Source organism: Netta rufina (genome assembly GCF_964035555.1).
Source record: "Netta rufina genome assembly, chromosome: 2".
NCBI classification, from domain to species: Eukaryota; Metazoa; Chordata; class Aves; order Anseriformes; family Anatidae; genus Netta; species Netta rufina.
This window is the reverse complement of record NC_140124.1, coordinates 148,367,947-148,386,873: the sequence shown is the minus strand read 5'-3', so window position 1 is coordinate 148,386,873 and position 18,927 is coordinate 148,367,947. Positions and strand designations below refer to the sequence as shown.

The 18,927-nt window shown below is 44.4% G+C and overlaps 1 protein-coding gene across 1 annotated transcript; it reads left to right on the top strand.

The window, feature by feature from the left end:
* Positions 1-6,142: 6,142 nt before the first annotated feature.
* Positions 6,143-12,694, top strand: LRATD2 (LRAT domain containing 2). The gene is made up of 2 exons (XM_084281332.1): positions 6,143-6,241; positions 6,611-12,694. The coding sequence occupies exon 2, from the start codon at positions 6,616-6,618 to the stop codon at positions 7,516-7,518; it is 903 nt and encodes a 300-aa protein (XP_084137458.1). The 5' UTR covers positions 6,143-6,241; positions 6,611-6,615; the 3' UTR covers positions 7,519-12,694.
* The last annotated feature ends 6,233 nt before the right edge of the window (positions 12,695-18,927 follow it).

Genomic DNA, 18,927 nt, shown 5'->3' with positions numbered 1-18,927 from the left:
CTCAAATCAGCAGTCAGACAAAGATAAAATAAAAAGAGCAGACCCCCCAGATCACCACCCTGTGGATGGCCACACACTCTGACACCATCAGCCTCACGTTCTGGCACTGACACGGCCGAAGCCACACAAGGAGCCCCTTTGCTTCTTGGTTCCCCTCTTCCTCCACATTTAAAATGGACACAGGAGTGCATAGACATATCCTAGGGTTGTCTGAAGGACTGGTGTGTTCACTTCTGTGGCTTCTGCTCAGGTACTCCTAATCATGATAGGTTTCTCCACCACACACAGCAGCCCCACCTTTTCCTGGCTGCAGAGGAAAGGATGGTCTGTGCTACCAAGGCAGCCAGCAGGCCTGTGACGTACTAAAAGACACATTAAAGGAGCGGCAACTCGGGGAGAAGCTCAGCATGAAAGGGAAATCAGAGACACAAGGGATGAGTAGTTCCTGAGCCAGCATGATGCGTGTGCTGCACCTCCTTCCTTTTTAGGGTATGTTAGAAATATAGTTGCTGTTTTTTGGAAAACAAAACAAAATGAAACAAAAAACTGACTGCATTTTAATTAAGGTATGCCTGCTGCTTAAGCCAGTACGATAGTGATTCCTATGAATATAGGCCTCCACTGACATATGAATTACTTCGTTTTCATTTGCTGGAATGCACCAATTAAAATCTCAGTGGAAGAACTTCTTTCGAGATACAGTTTGGATTTGCTGTGGCTTTGGCAAACTCAGCAATTCATTTTGCCACCGATCACATTCAGTCACAAATTACAATGTTGAAAGGAGTTAACAGAGCCATAAGCTTCCATAGAGAGTTTTAGAAAAATCAGAGTTTGCTGATGTGATAAACATGGCAATTAAAGTTTCCACTCTCATTTTACAAGATGTGGATTTCTTTCTGATCTGTAGCTCCCCTTACTTTCAGGTCTTGAATACACGGTGGCCCATGCTATGCTATTCTGAGCAGCAGAGATTGTATGTTTAGAAGCATGTAGATGCCAAGTTCTTGTTGATGTCACCAGAAGTTTATAGGTAACTGGAGACAAAACATTAAAGTCTCAATTCAGGTAGTCACCTTCCTGACACCAGATACTCATTATGCCTTATATTATGTTAAATAGTAACATAAATCTCAGATTTTAGAAATACCAGGATTCTCATGATATTTGACAACATTTTAAGGTAACTTTACAGTTATCTAAATTCCAAATTTTTCTCCTGGGGACAAATGCAGAGTCAGTGATTAGTGACAGTAGGAACAGGTCAGTGCTTGTTTCACACATAAGCCCCAAAACAAATCACAAACATGTGCCCCTGTCCAGGTCAGTTGTGATGTCCAATCCAATGGATGTACCAGTGTGGCTCCAACACAACAGAACAAAGGGGAGCTGATATCTGATACAATCTGGCTTACACCAGTCATGCAGAATATGTGAGACCCAGAGGCTCAATCTCTTCCCGTTCAAGACACGAACAAAACTCTCCATTGAGTGTGCCCTAAAAACAAAACTTTCCAATCGTTCTGGTGGGTCTGTCTGAATGACTCCTGATGAAGACATTCCATGATTGTTGAGACATCTGAATATTTATTAGAGGGGACCTCAAAGCAATCTCATCCGCTTCCTGCATCTGATCTAAGAGCCGTTGTCATTCTTTTCTTTTTTTCCGACTGACTGAATGGATATTTAATGAACCCATACAAAGCCGAACAGCTTCGGTGGGACAGAGAGAGCACAACTTGCTCAGAAATAGTGTACAGTCTGGTGGCTTTCAGTACTCTCCTGGGAGATACCGGTTCAAGTTCCTTCAGTGAGATGAGAGGCTTCAGCCTTGGTCTTTCATACCCCAAGGAAGCAATCTGAAATATTAACACATTTTATTAACTGATGTGGCACTGTTGTGAGGAACAGCCAACCTCATTAAAGCACTTAACCTTGGGAGAGTATTAGGCTGTGTAATGTGAGTGGAAGGGAGCACCGCTTTGCAACAGCCGTCAGGATGCTAATTCTCTCTTCTATTCCCTGACAGGTAGCTCAGGCGTGCTGGCTTTGATGAGTCTCATTTTAAGTGGCATTTCCCAGCTTTACAAGAACTTGGTGCCTTATTCAGGGAAGAGACTTCCAGTGGAAGGCAAAGAGGTGACAAACCAGACGTTACAGTTCTGAAGATAAACCTCCTTGGTGGACTGGGCTCCAGTTTTCATGGAGGAACACCATCTACCAAGCAGCATTCAGGTCACACACCTCCCTCAGTTAGGGGCATGACGGAGTTCTAAAAAACTCATGACAAGAACCTCCATGGACTTCACTATGATGCTATTCATTTCCTCAGTGCCCCTAATTCCACTGTAGTGTGTAAGCACTCTAGTTTGCTAGGGCTATGTGGCAGTACAGCGCGTACACGATAAATGGAGCATAATTTATCTCAGTTCTTGTAAAACTCTACTGAAAAAAAAAAAAAAAGAAACGGAAACAATTAAATAACTCAAGGGTGTCATAGCTGTCAACCGGGTGAATACCTGCAAAACACAGCATGCTTACAGAATGAGGTATTAAGCCTTGTCTTACTCAGGAGTGCTGGTCAACAAGAACAAAACATAAACATACAACAATAAGACTTCTTTCTTCTCATAGTGAATATCTTTTAATGTTTATAATGATGACAACACAGCATTTCACATCCAAGTAAAGCTGAATTGTGATTTCAAATCAACATCACCTTTTAAAGCTCTGGATGTAAGGTGTGTGTAAGGTTATATGTAAGATAGCACTCAAGCAACAACACAACTTAGACACCTAATTCTTAAAACTACAGAACTGAAGCTTAAAGAGATCAGAGATAGCAATAGAGCGGTCCCTGGATCATATCAGCTACACAGTCATAGAGACTGCTAAATGCACCTGCTCCATAGGTGATCCACAGTCTCCAAGCCAAGAGGTAAAGCCACCGCTGTGGGCTGTATACATCGCTGGATTGTATAGCAATGCAGCTTTGAATTTCCAGATAGCCCTGCACTGTGGCATTTTTTTCGGCCCTAAAAGGGAGACTACTATTTAGAGTGTGTGTTATAGGGAATCAAAATCTGAAGCATCTAAAATATCCTACAAGCCATGTTGCAACCCACTAGAGTGGTATTTTTACGACGTGAAATGGGAGATATGTGTTGCTGCACTCAGCAATAGCTTGAGAGCATATGGATGTGCAAACTCAGCTGGGAAAGTGTTGGAGGGCTGTGTGGAGCAGAGGGAGCCAGGCCTCATGCAGATTCACCCCTGCTTCCTTGCACTCTGCAGGGACTCAGATGGGGCAGTTCCCTGGAATGAACCAGCCCCAAAACCACACCTGGGTTTTGTCTGGGAGGGACCTGATTCACCCCAAAAGAGAATCTGCAAGGAACAAATAGTTATGCAATCTGGATGAGCAAGTAATGGGGACCTAGGAGCGACCCCAGAAAGTTACATTTATTTAAGCATGGACATCCCCATTCACTTCTGTAGGTGTTTGAGCACAGCTGTAAATGGTGTCCACGGCTCTTATTTCCCTCTGTGGCATGCCCAGAGCTGAATATCCCAAAATTGGTTTACAAATACCAGCTTGCTGAGCAAAGAGTCACCTAATTGAGTAACTTCTGATAGCAAGGTCAGAGGTTTGTCTTCAACCCTGTCCTGCCTGCAGTTTGGGCTTCCAGCTCAGCACTGCCCAACGGTTCCTCCCTGTACTCAACACCCACAGACTGGATTATCTTTAGGAGATAAGCACCAAAGTCCTTTTTTCAAAGGCCATGCAAGAGGTCAATGCTCCCTTTAAAAGCATATTCATCAAGGTAGCACATCACTGCCACCAGCCCCCACCCCTCGTGCCCGTGTAGGTTAGCTGCTTCAAGGCTTAGGAGTTAAGCACACAGAAGTTTTAAGCATCATAATTTTAGGCTCCAGCCCAGGTGATATATAGGCACTAAAAGTCCTTTGTGGATTTCCCATCCAAGGCCTTATCTGCAGGGTACAGTATGCAATTATGTATGGGCTCTATGACACAAAAATACTCGCCCAAGGTTTCTGATCCTAGAAAGCAGGAGATTGATCAGAGAATGTGGATTCTGAGGAGCAGTCATTGAAAGGAAACTCAAAGAGATCAAAGAGATCAAAGCAGCTGACAAGGTGCAGAAAATTAAGCACTGGGGTGAGTTGAAGCAGACGGGAAGAAAAAGATCGAGAGCTGCAAATATGTGCGGATGTGCACACACACACGAGTGGCTCCTCTGGGCAGTGCTGAATTTGTGCTCCTGCACAGGCACAACTTTCCCCACATCGCAGCAGACTGTAAAGGAAATGTTGCCTTCGACGCAGGGCTGTCAAACTGCTTTAGTTGTGAAATAAAACTGCTCCAAAGATAGCAAGGTATGGTGCTGAGACACAGGTTTCAACACCAATAGGAGAACATGAAAAAGTCACATCTATGCCCAATCCACATTTCCCTTTTAGGAGACTCTCATCTTTACACATCCTTAAGTACTGAAGCAGTTTCGCAAAGCTCTTACGTAGCAGGGCCCTCTTTTGTCCAAGAGCAGCTATATCTACATCAGCAAACAGTGCAGCACAGGAGGAGAGGAACTGTAGAGTGAAAGAGGCAGTGCTAAAAAATGACATCTACATTTAACACATTTTGGAGGTTTACCCAACCAACCTCAGTCCAATCCTGTGCAGGAGCACATCTAGTTTAGCTGAAGGCAGAAGGAACGTGTATGTTTTGTTTGAAACCACTCTGACATGAAAAACAAAGTGCGTGCGCGTGGGGCATTTGGGAGATTCACTTCAAAGGCACACCCTTGACGTGCTTTTTAGTTCTCTGAAATGCTCCTGCAGACAGAGCCACCAGGTGAATTCCAAACAAAAAAGGTCCCCATCCAGCTGCCTGTCACATGAAGCAGTGCTGAGGCTGCATCCCTGCCTCACCATCCCAGGCTGAGCACCACAAGCATCCCTCCAACCCCAAGGGAACTTCTATATTTGCAGAATCTGATATCATAATCTGATGGAAATGGCAATCTTTGGGTCTGTGGGCAGCACCCAGCAGCACCGTATTTGTTCCTTGGTTTGCTGCTGTTTAGTGAACCCTCAAAACAGCGGTGTGCAGTTGGGTTTATAAATTACAAGACAACAGACAAAGGGAATAAATGAGACAAAATTAAAGACATTACTTCTGCTTCCATAAATTATCTCTGTAGTCTGTTTTAATAGCACGAATTTACCAATGCATGTTAAAAGAGTAAGAATACCCACCTAGTAGACTAACTAGGTATTAATGAAAAAGCAGAGTATTGTTTTGTGTTCTCCAAAACGCAGGAAGAAAAAATATTCCCACCGGTTCCGATAATGCCTTTCCAGGGGGAAAGAAACATAATCTCCTATATTGAAAAAGCGAGCGATCTCTTGGAGTCGGGAAGAAAAGAAATTAATAAAACTAATTACACGCTCCGCTCATGGAGGAATGAATCTAAGGCGCTAAGTCAGCCCGGGAGAGCCGGGCTCTTTGATTTTTGTTCCCTTTCCAACTTCCCCGTTCCTGCCCCAAGGAGGCACCTCCCGGCGCATCCCCCGGGGGCGCAGCGTGCCCATTCCCACGGCGCTGCTTTTTGGGGTTTTCCACCTCCTCCCAGCGCCGTCCCGAGCAAACTCCGGCTCCCAATCCGGCTCCCAGTTTGGCTCCCCCCCTTGCAAACTGGAGGGTTGGGTTGCTTCGTGGCACCGCTCCCTTAAAGGGGCCGGGTGCGCGTGTGAGTTTGGGGGCGAGCGTGTTGCACACGCACCCGCAGCCCAACAGCAGCAGCCTCCGCTCGCGCATCAGCCTCGGCGGGGAGTAAAGCGCTCGGCATGTAGGAGAGAGGAAAAGAAAAAAAAAAAAAAATAAGGGAAAAAAAAAAAAAGGTGCTGGGAGGAGGAAAAAAGGAGGGGGGAGGGGGGGAGGGGAGAGGGAAATTAAAAAAAAAAAAAGAGCTGCCTCTTTAAATGCTGGGGGCTGAGTCCGCAGCCCGAGCCAGCCTCCCTGCCTTTGGCCGTGCCTCTTCGGCGCTTGTTGCACAGCCCCGGGTGCCGGCAGCGCGGCGCTGGGGCGCTGCTGCTGTTGGGGGGGGGGGGGGGGTCCGGGAGGGTCCTGGAGGGGGGCCATGATCCTGCCGAGCTCCGCGCCCACCCCCAGCTCGCCCTAGAGCCGCTGCCGGCGCCGCGCAGCCTTCCCCGGAGGGTAAGTTTGGAGGATCCCGGCGGGGAGGGAGGCTGAAGGAAGGGGGGGAGGCTGAAACCTGGGGGGGGGATGAACTCCTCCGTCCCCATCCCGGACTTGTGTTTTCCTCCCTCCTTGTGCCCGTTGCGCTCCCGGCGCCTTCCTCTTCCTCGCTGCCGGCTAACAGGTGGCGGTGCTGCCGCCTCTCCTGCCCGGGCAGGTGAGGGGAAACCGTGGCCACAGCCTTCATCTCCCTCCCCGAAGGGTCTTGCAGGGGCTGTGTTGCGATAGTGAGAGGTGGTGGGGTCGGGGGGTTGTGCCCTAACCCCCCTGCAGCCCCTCTGGATGCTCAGCCCCTTTCACAGCCCCGCTGTGTGTCTGTCGTTGCAGCGGGCATGGGGAACCAGGTGGAGAAGCTGACCCACTTGAACTACAAAGAAGTTCCCACGGCTGACCCAGCGGGTGTGGACAGGGATGAAGGACCCAGGATCGGGGTCTCGTACATCTTCTCAAATGATGATGACGAGCTGGAGCAGCAGCAGGAGTCGGGGCACGACCTTGGGGGGGAGCACCCAGCCCTGCAGCCCTACGATCCCCAGCTGCACGAGGTGGAGTGCTCGGTCTATTACCGGGATGAGTGTATCTACCAGAAAAGCTTTTCTGAGGAGGACATCCTGCCAGAGGAGGGTGATGAAGGAGGCCGGGGACACCTGAGCACTTACACCCCAGAGAACCTACTGAACAGATGCAAGCCAGGTGACCTGGTGGAGTTTGTGTGCCAGGCCCAGTACCCGCACTGGGTGGTCTATGTTGGGGATTTCCAAGTCGTGCACCTGCACAGGCTGGAGGTGGTGAACAGCTTCCTCACTGATGCCAGCCAGGGCAGACGGGGCCGCATCGCCAACCAGCTGTACCGCTACAAGCCCCTCAGCCCGGCCACAGTGGTGCGCAACGCCCTGGAGCAGGTGGGCTGCAAGGACCGGGACCTGAGCTGGAGAAACTCTGAGTGTTTCGCTGCCTGGTGCCGCTACGGCAAGAGGGAGTTTAAAATCGGCGGGGAGCTGCGCATAGGCAAGCAGCCCTACCGCTTGCAGATCCGCCTGGGCGACAAGCGCAGCCACACGCTGGAGTTTCAGAGCCTGGAGGATCTGATTATGGAGAAGAGGAGGAACGACCAGATTGGTAGGGCTGCTGTGATCCAGGAGCTCTCCAGCCACCTGCAGGCCGCGGAGGAAGAAGATGAAGAGGAGGATGAAGACCATCACCACCATCCAGGTGCTCGGACTGCTGTGGAGTAGCAGCCTCAGCACCACCATGCTGCTTTAGGCTGGGTGATGGGGATTAAAACTGAAGGCTGCGAAATTGAGCTGTTATAAGCCCTTTGGGCCGCTTCAGTGCAGCTTCATTCCAATCACATGTGAAAGGAAGGGGGAAAGCTGATTAAGTGTCTGTGCTTTAGTGCTTAACTCCTTCAGTGCTCGATGGTAAAACCACTGACTTACTTGTAGAGGATAAAACTCAGGGCAATTCTACCCTCCTGTACTCCCACCTCTTACCCTTCCTCTGTGTTAGCCTTTCCCTCACCCATCTGTCAGAAAGCCTAACCCTGCAGGATGCTAAATGCCTTTGACATCTACTTATCAGCAGAAGTTGCAAGTATTTCTTATTATTAAGGAGCCAGCAACTTCCAGGATGTGGCCATGTAGCTGAGTGCATGTTCAGTTGGCAGCTGAGAAGCGTGAGGATGTTGTTTTCCTTTCTCTGCCCCTGTTTCTCCTCAGCTGTGGCTCCTGTTGGTCTTGCAGCAAGCTACTTGCTTGCTCAGTACAAGGCTTCATGAATTGCTAGCCAGCCCCCCCCACCAGAAGGTGTAAGGAAGAAATCACTGACGAATAAAATGGCTTTGATGTTCCTGGTGCCTTCTTAATTAATAAGAACTTGCAGGTGGTCTGAGGGAAGCTCTTCACTTGCTATCAGTATGTGATTTCTGTCGAGGACAGAGGAGGTTTATTTATTGCTGACCGCTTCTGGAAAGGAGGAAGTTTGCAGCCCCTGTTACGGAGGCTGTGCATTGGTGCGTGCTGGGACGCCTGGAGGCAGGTACTGAGCTACGCCAGAGCTTGTTACTGGCTGCCTGGCTTCCCTGAGAGCAAATGGCAGAGCTTCTGATGACATCTGTGGTACACACTGGCAGTAGAAGCAGGTTGTTTGCATGCACTGGCATGTCCCAAGAGAGAGGCCTCTTGACCAGGTGCCCCTGGCTGTGAGCATGTCACAGGTTCTGCACCAAACCCAGCTGTGATGGGAGGAAGCAAAGATGGAAGGCACTGCAGGCAGGGGGGTTAGGGTGTTCCTTTCCCTTTCTTACCACAAAGCAATTTCCCCTTCATTAGGGACTTTGTTTTCCCTTTTTTGCTAATTTTTATGGTATGCAGCTGAGCTATAGCATTAAAAGAGGGGACATACCTCCAGAGTCATTGTGCAGGTCCCTTGTTAAGAGGAGGAGATGGGGGGAATGTGGAGCTGCCTGCCTCGAATGTTCCCTGAACTTTGTTTTCAGCTGTTGAGCTGGCCTCCTGCATGGGCAGCACTGTCAGGTCTTTGTCCTGGGATCTGAAGTGTGTAAGCAAACACTGATTTGGAGGCAGCTTATAACACAAAATTCCTTCCCCTTAAAAACACAAAAGCGAAGAGGTGAACTTGAAGATAAGCTTGAGTTCATTTAAATAACAGCAATTAAGTGTGATGTAAACTTGAAGCATAGTTACTACTGTCTTCCCTGTGGTTGTTTATAGTTATACCACAAATAGCAAAGTACTCCATGTCCTTTCCACCCCCTGGGAGCAAAGTTTGTTGATTTAAGAATACGTAGATACCGGCTTTTGATTATTTGGGACTCTATGAAGCCACTTTGACAATGTAACCCAAACAGATCTGTGCTGTGCTTCCTACCTAAGACACAAGCTAGAAAGAAAAGCAATGAGAGGCTATTTAATCCTTGCTTCGGGTGGAAAAAGCAACTCTTAGGGTTATGCAAATACACAATATTCTCTCTCCTTAATGACTCTGTTCTCATTTTGGGCTGTGAAATGGCCAAATCCAAAGGATAATTTAACAGCAAGCTCCCTTAGAATGCTATAGCTCAGGTGTCTGTACTAGTGAGGTTTTTTCTTCAACACATAGTTGAGTTATACCCATGTTAGTGTGGCTGTCAAGCAGGTGTGCAACCTTGCTTTAAAAGCATAGTAACTGCCCCCATCTACCTGCAATAGGGTTAATATGTGGATGTCTGCACATTGGTTTAATACAACTACTGAACTGCTGAAAGGATCACTGTATTAGTCTGAAAGAATGAAAGAGTCTGTACTGACTGATATGAGACAACTGAGGTTATCTAGACCATAAGTAAATGTCTGGCTGTTGTTTCTTTCATACTGGAACCTTGTACATAATGAAGTTTATTTCACTGTGTAATATATGTATGTAAAATAATATTTTCTTACAGATATTTTTGAAAGTTTAAAAAAAAAATCCATCACAACCTTGCATTTGAAAGTAAGTTGTTATGCACATTATTTTCCAGTCCTCTGAATGGGTTTATTTTTCATTAGTGATCTAAAGTATATTCTAGGTCATAAAGTATAGAAACTGCTATAAATGTCAAATATTATGTATCTACAGGGTACTAAACAGTAAACTAGTTGTGAAAATATTTTTCCCTTGTGTCTGAAACATCAGAACTATGACACATAGCCATTTCTCTCCTTCTGAGATATCCTGCACAGTCTGGCTTTGTTTTTTTTCTGGTGTTTCCTTTCCTTTTTTTCCTTTGTTTAATAATAATAAAAAAGAAAAGGACCAAATCTGCTTGAGAATGGAGAGCAAAGCTTCTTTAACCAACTGAAATCATGTCTTGTGCTGATCTTGGTGCTTCCCTGTACCGGTCATGCCTCTGGGGGTAAATTCCCATAAGGGCCTTAGCAAAGAATCCCAGAGCTCGCACAGCCTTGTTAGGATGGAGAGCTGCAAGGGAGCTTTCCTCACAACACAGCAGTCTGGCTTGCAGTCAGCTGTGTTATAAAACCTTATCCACTCCTCCAGCACATGCAGTTCAGGTGTTTAGCACTTAAAATGTTGCTGTTTGGAATATTTAAACTTCAAGTTATGGTTAGGAATTTATTCTGCCTTCTGCAATTCCATTATTTGTAAAGTGTTCTTTCTTTCTTTTCTTTTTTTAAGGCAAAGCAAACAACTTGGGGAGGTGGGGAGGGAGCAGGATTTTTTTGTTTTCTCAGATCCTCTGAAAGTGGGCTACCTCCTTACAGGGATTTCTAATTCCAACAGATAAAGATGCAGGCATTGAATCTTTAACAGGTGGGTCTCTTTTTCCCACCTGTTGATTAGGCAGTGTTATTTAATAGGTGCCACTAAACAGCACTGCAAACATTTCTAAGCAGTCTGGTTTTTAAAGCCATGGACCCATAATGAGCTGGATGCGAGAAGTGGGATTGCTGTAGGAGCACATCACAATGCTTATCTTCTTGTTTTTATTTGGCTTTATTCAGTTACTGTCTGCAGACTAGACTGCAATTTCTAGAGCTTGATTTTAACGAAAAAAAATCTCTTGGGAGAACAGACTTTTTTGTGTATGTGTATACTTCAAGACTTTTCCATAGATCAAAAAAAAAAAGAGGGAAAGATAATAGATAAAAGTGCTCTTCTCTGCAGCTCATTCTTTAAGGTAGAGAAATTCAGGTGTGATCCTTCTGTAGAACTTCTGGTTCAGCAAAGCCATAAGCCTATACTGAAGGCTGAAGTTGAGCCACTTGAAAATCAGAAAAACTATTCATATGCTTGAAGTTTAGTATATATTTACATTTCTTTCTGAGTAAGGGGCTGGAATTTTGATCTGAAGTCTCTGCTGGAAGCACAGAGGACTAGCATTGCCAAATCACCAGGGGAGAATGAGTAGTGCTCCAAAGGTTGCTTTTCAAAGGGCCTCTTGTCCAAACAAAGCTTGTGGAATCCAGCCCAAACTTTGGCCTCAGTCTCCCCCTGGAAATCTAGGAGAAGCAGCGATGCAGTGAGGGGTGAAAGATGCATTTTACATAGTAGTTATACACTAAGCTGGTGACTGCTTTCTGGTGTCTTTGTCTTGTCATGCTTGAACTTTCCCTTGTGTTTTTAATGCTTGAAGTTAATATAATTTGTTTTAAAAGCTATTTGATTGTGCAAACACTTAAGCATCTGTATGAATTTACCCATTTGGGTATATGTACTGCTACAGATAGGATGACTGCTGTGAATATCATTATGCACATGTTAAGGCTGGCAAGACTAAGCCCCAGATGTGTAAACGTAGCTTCAGCTTAGGAAATGTAGATGAGCAGTCTTATTTCCCCAGAGTATTGGTATGTTTGATGCGAATAATGTCTTGGAAAAGGCTTTATAGTAAAACCTACAATTATCCCTTGATTGAGTAATTTTAAAAACACAATTTAGACATTCACCTTCCATGGCAGTGAACGCAGATATAAACTGAAGACTATTTCAGGTTTCTCTGATACTATGTGAATGCAAAGTATTGATTACAACACCACCAGAGCTCAGCTGGCCAACACAGTAGACAGTTGTAGGGTAGGCAGGGGAATTAAAACCAAAAGCTACTTCAAAACTATATTTTCTTACTAGGAAAAGTATATTCTTCAGACTGAGGGACCCTACGCTATGGAAGTAAACTTTCAATTATTTTGTATTAATGAAACCCCAAGCATGCTTGTTACATTTTGTTCTTTTAAATTCGATATTCCACTACAAGTACTAAAATACATTAATCACATATTACCTCTTTCAGATTTTGAACATAACAGTGGTTTTCTTTTTCCTTCTTTCTTCCTTTGGGTCTCACCAAAGGGTTGGTGAAGCTTGTCGTTGAGTAATTTGCCACCTCTGCTTTTCTGTCAATTAACCACGCCAACCACAATTCTAACAGCCATGTAGGAACAAATATTTTTTGAAAGCAAATTTTAATTTTATACAACAAATCAGAGATGAGTAACTAAGTAAAGGTAGAAAATGCATCATTTTCAACAGCAGCTTCTACTTGTAAGAAACCCACTGTTACTTATGTGTTAGCTTGGCTACTCTTATAAATTAATGTGCAGTGATAAGGCCAGCTGTAGTGTATAATGGGCTTAGACTTTCCAGATCATACTTTTCTTTTTCTTTTGTAACTGTGGATAAGAAGAAATCAGGGTAGCTTCAAACATCAGTGGTTTAGATGGTTCTTTTGCATTATTATTGAATTAAAAACTTTCTTTAAATACACACCTAAAATTTCTAATATTGTAATAATTCTTGGAATCATCCACAATAGTCAGTGTAATCACAAAATATGATTTTTTCTCCACAAGCATTATCTGTAAGCTGTCTTTTGTCAGTAAATGTTGAATTGTTAGTGCAAATATCTCTTCTTTTCCCGAGAAAGAAGTACAGATCATTGATTGTACCATTTCCTTCAAAATGAAGGGTATTGCATAGTAACTAAAAGAAATAAAAGATTTATAGTATCTTTTTCACTCTATCTTTCTTTTCTTTTCCTTTTTTTTTTTTTTTTTTTTTTTAATGTTGTGTTTTTTCCCTATCTTGTTTGGAAAACTGTAGCGATTTCTCTCATGATGAATACACCAGGCACAAAACAATCAATGTTTTCACTGGCTTCATATGTCAGATCAAAATCTAACTCCTCAGTTGTGTTGTTGCCCAAAGAAAGACAATAAATAATCTCCGTACAAGGCCAGACCATCAGCTGCTTAATAGGCAATATCTGTATTAAATCTGATGAGGATCTGGCCCATAATTTAATTTTGAAAGTGGAAAATGAATTCAGTAGAAGATCATATAGTATTAGTTGGCACCCAGGTCTGTCTTGTCTGCCAGCAACTGCTAAAGGAACAGATGTAGTGTCTGTGAGAGGGAGAAACGAGAGAACATCAGAACTCATGGGGAGTTTTTGGAGATCTGTGAAACTGTTCTGTTTGTGTGATGTTTTATATCATGAAAACTCCGGGGTGGGATGGGATAAACGTGCTACCTACTAGTGAGTTAGTCACACCAGGCAAACAGTTTTCTTACTGAGTGTGATGAGGGTCATTTATCTTAGTAAGACATTATATCTGGGGAGTAATGGCTCTTAATTTGTCAACGCTGTCTACCATGTGCTCATCCACGACTACAAAAACATAATGCAACAAATGAACTGTACTTCTCCCTGAGGTCCTGGCCAGAAAAGGTTGGGTGAATCTCATGCAAAAGCACCAAGTCAGCTCAAGCAAGAATACATTGAGTGAAACCATCATGAGGAAATTTAGCTGTAACAAGGCAGACCTCTGCTGAAAACACCAGTGGAGATTTAGTTCTTCTGGGGTTGAAGCTGTCCTTGACAGCCTTCTCACAGAGTGAGATAAAAGTCATGTAACAAAGACAGCTTCTAAGGCTCAGGGCCGCAGGTGGGATTCCACCATAGCATTTAATTTCTAGCTCTGGCATGGACTTAGGTGATTCTGAACAAGATGTATAAGGCACCCAGCTGTGCTCTGTGTCACTGCAAATGCCTGAATTTTCAGGTGTCTGATGCTAGATCTGAAAAATAACACAAAGAACCAAAAATGTGAGACAGGTGACTAAATCAATATCCCAAAATCCCTGCTCATGTGCCACCTAGCATCGGAGGCCACTAAACTCTGAAGCTTGACTTATTTGTTTGTACCTTGTTTTCAGAATCTTGAAATTCTGGGCCTTTTTCTCACACAAGTTTCTGCAAGTATGTGAAGCAACGTAACTCCTGTCTCCTCTCACAGCCTGTGCCTGTGGAGTGGGGGATCCAGTAAGTGGGAGCCTGCTTTACACCACTGTGGCTGCTCCCAGAACGGACGTGACCTCAGATACTGAAGAGGAACTTTTAAGAATTATGTTCCCTTTATTTCAGAGCTTCACACCTGAGGCAGGAATAAGTTTACATGAAATGCATTTACAGGTACATGAACTGTGATGAGGTTTCTGCCCTCCCAAGTGGCTGTTCTGAGCAGTTGGATTTTGCAGAGAGGTTATCTTATCGGTTCTCTCTTTGCTTTGCTCTGGATCACTTCCAGCAAATGCACTCATGAAAGTCCTCATCCCGCAAAAATCTGGAAGTGGTGGATGGGAATTTAAATCATTCCCTATCCCCAGGCATTAGAGGAATTCAAATTGCAGTCTTTCTCCTGAAACTATGTTCAAATCTTTAGAGTACTGTGTCAAGGAGTACCCACCACTACCATCTGCTCAGATTATCTTTATAGAAGAAGGTGGACTGAGGATCCAGTGGCTACAGAAGAAGGTGGATCAAAGATCTCATGGTCACTGATGTCAAGCTGATGTTGCCAGCTCCAGTTTCATTGACCAAAAAATCCATGCAGTGCACCTCAAGCCATTTCTGCTCACCAGCAAGATCAAGGAGAAAACCACCTGGACCCCTGTGCTGTTAGCCACTAGAGCCATGAAGTCACTTGTGATGTGTTCCAGGGCTCCTCGGCAGTGTCAACAGTGCCCACAGGGAAGCGCAGCAGGGAAGTAATAGTCTGAGGGCCTCAGCAGCCTCTCAGATTCTGTCCTCTTTTGTGCAAACTGCTGCACCTGCTGGCCACATATTGCTAGCTGTACTCCATGCCCAGCAGTTAGACAGGCCTCTCCCTAGCACCTGCCGATAGGGTGCTTCAGCACCTGATCCTCCTGACTGGGAGTCAGACGGAAACAAAGAACTCAAAGCACCCTTTGATGAGGAAGAGCAGGCAGAGCTCATTAGAAGCATCTGGAGCTTGCTAGAAATCAACGCCAAACAGGCAGTAAGATTCATTTGTCTTATTGAGTCACTCTAGGTTACCAAGGCCTATGGTCAGTCACTGCGGTGGAGCCTGAATTCATTGCTTGTATCACCTTTATCAGTGAAAATTAACCAGGACAGTTAAGAAACAAGTTAACTCAGGAGAATAGAAAAGTCTGGGTTATAATTTTTCATTGCTCCTGGGTGTCTTATGTCTTGTCCTATTCAGAACAAGCACTCTGGGACAAGCTCTGCTCTTTCTGTACAGTAGTTAGTGCAATGAAGTCTCAAGGTGTTTACATAGTATTAATCAAGTCCATAACCAGAGGGCAGGGGAAATGAAATGAGGATGTTCTGGACCATGAAATAGATGACTCACATCCCTGGAAAAGGTTTAATTGAGCAAAACAGGTACACAAGTGTACCTGGCTCACCACAGATATCAGACGGAGGAAGATGGGCCTCCAGAGAGAAGAATCAAGGCACCCTGACGGCATACAGAGAAATGAGTGCAGTGCTTATGTAAACAGAGTCTGTGGAGAATAAGTCTTCACGCACAACTCACGGAGAAGGCTCACATGGCAGGCAGCTGGCAGCACTCTTCTTTATAATGCTTCCACTACAGCCATTGGGCATGTCTAAGAGGGAAACAGCACTCTGGTGGGCATCTGAGCACTGGGTACACAGTGGCAAGCATATCTACAAAATCCCTTCCCCCCCCCCCAAAAAAAAAAAAAAAAAAAAAAAAAAGGAAAATCTTTGATCCTATTTTTTTGTTTGTTTGTTTGTTTTGATTTGATTTTCCCTGTGCTTTTGTTCCTCAGCTCCTCAAGAAAGCAGTGCACTTACAAATGGGATGTGGAGGAGAGAGAAATGTAGAGTTGTGGGATAGGCTATTGTGCACACCTAGTCACAGTGTCACGGGCTACAGCCTGTCTCTGGGAGTTGGGTTCCTCAGCCCTCACTGCAAATTGAAGAAATGAGAGAACCAGAGCCAGGCTCGCAGATAAATGGGCAGCTCAAGTGTTACCTGGGACGTGGTTTCAAATCTCTTCTCTGCCTAGTCTAGAACATGGTCTTGAACACGGAACTGGAGCAAATATGCTCACCATTAAGTTACAAGACCAGAGCTATTTGCCTTTTCTGTCTCAATGAACATTTAACTCATCAGATCAAAGCAGAAGAGAACTGCCAACAGGGAAGAGAAAAGTCTGCCTTAAGGTAGCTGACAGCCTTGAGGTTACTGTGTTCCCTGGAGATGTAGGACACCAAAGTTACAGCTCTTCCCACAATCCAGGATTTTCAATGACAGTGACAATCTTTATCACTTCCATGGAATATGTACAGCACCACAGCTCTACATAAGCCAAAGAGTACTATGGTGGTATGTTCAGTGTAAGGCTCACATGGTGTCTATAATATCTGCTTGAGCTAAGTTTTCAAGGGGGAGAAGTGCCCACAAGTCCTGGGCATACACACCTGCATTGTTTGTAGGTATTGGCCTGTATCTTTTATGCTCAGGAAGCCTAGGGCTCAGCCACCATACGTATCAATGAACCAGACTTTTGTTGGTATTACCAATATTATTACAAACCATGGATATGATTAAAAGACATACCCAACTATTAAGAAAGTAGTTTCTGTTTATCCCTAAGGATAAATACTCTACTCTTTGAATAGTTTTGCACATGCCCATCTCCAATAGGCCCTAACCTAGGTTTACGTGTTTATAGCCGTTGCGTGCACAGATGCATCTCAGATCCCCAAGTCTAATGAGTTCCCATCACATGAATTAATTATACTACAAAGCACAGGAAAGAAAGCCATTAAATCTTAAATTAAGTTATTAAATTAAAATATTACTGCAGAAATTCAATAGCAGCTTGCAACCCACGGGAAGTGACTCTGCAGGGAAAAATACCATTTGCAGGTGAGGTGGCACTCAGAGCACCTTACCATATTCATAGAGAGGAGGTGCTGACCCCTGCAGAGAAGCTGCAATTATAATGAGCCTCTTATCCAGGAAAAAAGCAGTTATCCCAATACATTTGTGATGGAAGCTGAGGTACTGAATAAGATGCTAGCAGGGTATAAATAATGAGGTGGTACACAGCCGCGTGTTGGAATCAAGCCACTAGAGCAAGATAATTGCAAAGGCACAAGCTTAACTTACATTGTGTGGTTCCTATGGGAAAAGGGGTGGGAGGATAATGCCACATGGAAAGCCGATTCCTCAACTTGTAGTGAGTAACATAACTCCATAGCCCTGCTTGTCTTTGTTCAAAGCCAGAACAAGCGGAGTTGAATTACTGCAGAGGTCTAACCCTAGGCACAAGGCTAGATTCCAGCTGAATGTGCTCCCAAAGTCTGAACATACAAAGGCCATTTCTGGCTTCACATAACTAAACCCATGCTGAGAAAGGGAAGAAGCTGCTGAATGCATGGGCCTAGATTCATCAAAGAATTTGAGCATTGTCCCACTGAAAAGGGATTTGAACTTACGCATGACTGCTCTGATAGCGTGAGACTATCAAAGTGTGTGTGATTTGACATTTTACGGTGGTTTTCTGCTACAATGCAAGGCATATTTCATATTTCTAATTAAACATTTTAATATAGCACAGATTGTAAGTGTTGCATGGCACAACCTAGTAAACACACAAGATGAGGTTTTAAAAGGATGGGGTTTTTAAAGTGTTGTTTTAACCACCAACACCAACGTTTTTCAACAGGCTTCTGCTCTGCCTTTCCTCTCAGCTGCAAAACTTGTGGCAAGAACTCCTAACAGAAATGCCAATTTATACATCATTGTACAGCACTGTGCTTTGTGACAGGCCTGCTTAAATATCTTTCACTGAGATAAAGAAGTTGCAAAGAAAAATGGCACAGTTGTGAATTTCCCCTTTTTTGTAACTCTACACAGCCTGATTTAGAGATTTCTGAAACACTTTAATGCTTTGATTAAAGCAAAAAGAATTAAGTAAATTTCTCTGCTAATTTCAACAGAGGAAAATAGTCCCTAATAATCACATTTTGGTTTAAAGCACATTATTCTGTTACCTGGCCTGGCCTCTCACAAGCTAAATCTGAAATCAAAAGACTTTCCACTGCAAGTTGATCGGGGACGTGTTGTGCATAGCTTATCAATGGTGAACTGCAGCAGAGAAATGAGGTGACTTGTTTGAAATCAGATGGCAGTGAATGCCTCATAACTACTTCCTGCAATATTATAAGGCATCCTCCCTATACAGATTGGTACATGAGAGCTCTGGGCTTCTCACTAACTGGGAGTCTGAGGTTCTTTGAAGTCTGATGAGGCTGTCAGCTCCTCCCTGACCACAACAAAAAGGAACAACCTTTCACAGCCTGCATGAAAAAAAAAAAACAAAACACAACACACATATATCCTGTGCAGACATATTTAAATACCATAACTCTCCGTAATTAATGTAATATATGTAATGTTCCTGTATACGTAATGTAATATACATAATGTTCCGTTTGTCCCACCATCTGTCATAATAAGTAATTAAGAGCTGGGACTGGGAGGCAGCCCTGGCCATCCAGTGGCCCCAGCATCCTAGGTATATCATGAGTTGGACCTTTCTAAAGATCTGCTTAGAAAGCAAAAGTATTGCTTTACCTCCCATCCAAAGTGCTCCCAGGCACTGAGGAATTAAAATAAACCCTCTGTTCTCCTTTCAGTTATGGCTTTTTCTAGTTTCAGTGCTAATTGCTCTGACCAGCAGCTTTGCTCGGGGAACCATAATTAGGTCTCCCATAGCCTTCTTTTTCAGCCTCTCCCTCTCTCCTGAGCTGATGTTTTCTGCAGCTTGAAAGGTCCCTC